This window comes from Penaeus japonicus, unplaced genomic scaffold (assembly GCF_977035675.1).
Source record: "Penaeus japonicus unplaced genomic scaffold, GWHDUDI00000001_assembly GWHDUDI00000036, whole genome shotgun sequence".
NCBI lineage: Eukaryota > Metazoa > Arthropoda > Malacostraca > Decapoda > Penaeidae > Penaeus > Penaeus japonicus.
The window spans coordinates 14,327,539-14,330,038 of record NW_028234438.1 but is presented as its reverse complement, the minus strand read 5'-3'; the positions used below and the strand labels follow the sequence as shown (position 1 = coordinate 14,330,038).

Below are 2,500 nucleotides of genomic sequence, written 5' to 3'. Positions count from 1 at the left end.
AAAATATCATTCAAGTTGATTGAACTTCCCTTGTTCTTCAATTTTTCATCCTTGGGTTCTTTCTCTTTCTTTTTCTTTTTGGACTTTTTCTTTGTATTTTTATTGGGGTCACTTACAGTTTGGTGTGTCCCAACCTCAGCAGCTGTCACAATGGAGGCAGGTGCCACATTTTCTTCTATCACAGTTTGCTTAGTGGTGGTTATCACAGATGGGAGGGAGGAGGGTAAAGATGAAGCCAGCTGGAGAGGCGCTCCTGGAACAGACACATGTAGCTGTTGTCCGCTCCCCGGCATTTGAATATGACCCATGCTCACCACCGGAGCCATGTTTGCCGTCGCCACAGAGGAAGGGGCCAGCTGAAGGGGCCCTGAAGCCACTTGTGGTGCCAAGGTTCGCATCGTTGCACCCCCAGCTGCTATAAGACCCTGTAGGTTTACTGTTTGACCAGCTGGCACAGCTACAAATGTGGGACCATTTGGGGTCTGGATTTGCTGCAGCTGTAATGGTGCTTGGGGTGCAACCAATCTGATGATGGGCTGGGGTCCTCGTGCACCTTGCGCTCCAATCACACCAGGCGCAATATTCTGGGGGATTACAAAAGCTGGACCACCCTGACCACTGCCTGGAAAAACAACAGTTTGGGGCTGGCTGGCTTTGGCCCCAGCACTCACCAACTGAGGCTGACCTGGCATTGGTACTAAGAGGGCCTGACCAGGTGCCCCTGCACCTGAGTGTCCAGATGGTCTGACCAAGAGGACACCATTGGGCTGTTGGATGAGAAGAGGTTGCTGAAGACTTGACTGCAGAAGTGAAGGATTGATAACAAAACCTCCAAGACCTTGCTGACTAGCAACCATTGTGGTGGCCTGCTGCCCCCCTGCCCCAATGACGATTGGCTGCTGGGTGCCAGGGGTGACAGGCCGACTGCCTATGAGGGCTTTCCCTGGGGGTGCAGGGGGAGGCTGGCCAACTACTGGTTGCTGTGGTGGCTTGGGTAACAATTGTGGCTGTTTGGGCTGTATTGGTTTATGAGAAGGTGTAACAAGAGGTTGCCTTGGTTGGGTTGGCTGAGGTGATGAAACTATCTGGATTAGCTGCCCTCCTGAAACTACCTGCTTCACACCTGCAGTGGCCTGCTGTACACCTGGCTGTGGAAGCACCATGCCATTAGACCCAACCACCTGTGACAGAGGGGGTAACTGTGGCACTAAGCCCTGCACCATTCCAACATTACCCATTACACCTGGAACAACACCTGCTGTTGGCTGCTGCTGTGGCAACTGGCTGATACTGCTGTGTGTCTGAGGTGTTGGCGTGGCAGCTGGAGAAGGAGTTGGTGGAGCAGGGGACCTCATGGCACTGACGTTGTTGTGTGGAGATGGTGCAGGAGATCGTGTGTTGTATGGGACAGGACTTGGTACTGCTGGATGGGGTGATGGGGTGGTGGGATGATAGGATGATGGACTGGGTGAGGTGCGTGGCAATGCTGTTCCAGGCGACTTGCTGGGAACAGAGAATGGAGAGGCAGCTGGTGTGGGAGGCTGCCCTGATTGCTGTAGTGTTACTGTGTGTGTTTGTTGTTGCTGCTGCTGTTGCTGTTGCTGCTGAATGGCTGGGCTGCTGGGTGTTACATATAGAGGTGCGGAAGCCCCACCAAGGCCAGACACACCAGTGCTGACCATTTGGGCAGTGGTAGTGATCAGCTGACTACTGTTGATCACTTGCCCACCTTGGATGAGCTGGCCACCCTGTAACACCTGGCTGCCCTGTATGACCGGCCCACCTGGTATCAGCTGACCCCCGTGCAACATGTGTGCTCCATGAAGCACCTGTCCCCCCTGCAGAACTTGGCCATTGTGTAACACCTGCCCACCTGGAAGAAGCTGACTGGTTGGCATGACCTGTGCAGACCCAGGCGGCTGCAAAAGTTGGGTGCCCTGCAGGAGCTGCGGTGAGGCAGAGGTTATGATCTGGCCACCCGATGTGATCACCTGGTTGGGCCCCCCGACCAATTGGACTCCACTCGATATGACCTGGGACGTGGCTTGAGCTGCAGCTTGCGAAATGACCTGAGGAGGAGGCTGGGGCGTGGTTGGGAGACTCCCCTGACTATTCTTTGTCGCAGGGGAAATCTGAGGCCTGACCGCGACTGGACGTGGAGAGGGTTGGACTGGAAGCTGTGGCTGCTGCTGGGGCTGCTGCGCTTGTGGTATGGAGGGCAGACGAGAAGCCGTTGTGGTGAGTATCGTCGGTGGCAAGCTGTGGCCCACCGCTCCGACATTTGCTTGGTGGTGTGGCTGCGAGAGGAGCTGGCCCTGTGGCTGAGGCTGGGAGGGAAATGCAGCAGGGGAGGCCAGGAGCTGTTGCAGGGTGGGGGGGTCATTCTCCCGGCTCCCGTCCCCCCCATTGGTGTTTGGGGCCCCCGCCACATGGGGAGCCCCGGACGACTGAATGGCTACATTCTGCTGCTGCTGATGGGGGTGTTGCTGATGCTGGGGGT

General features: G+C 56.1%; 1 protein-coding gene across 7 annotated transcripts in view; it reads right to left on the bottom strand.

Moving 5' to 3' along the window:
* The window catches only part of LOC122259853 (uncharacterized), a 78,744-nt gene that overhangs the window by 11,909 nt on the left and 64,335 nt on the right, over positions 1 to 2,500 (bottom strand). For all 7 annotated transcript variants that reach the window (XM_086531587.1, XM_086531591.1, XM_086531592.1 and 4 more), the window contains one exon: positions 1 to 2,500. This exon is cut by the window's left edge and continues 430 nt beyond it; it is cut by the window's right edge. In XM_086531587.1, the coding sequence (XP_086387713.1) occupies positions 1 to 2,500 (2,500 nt within the window).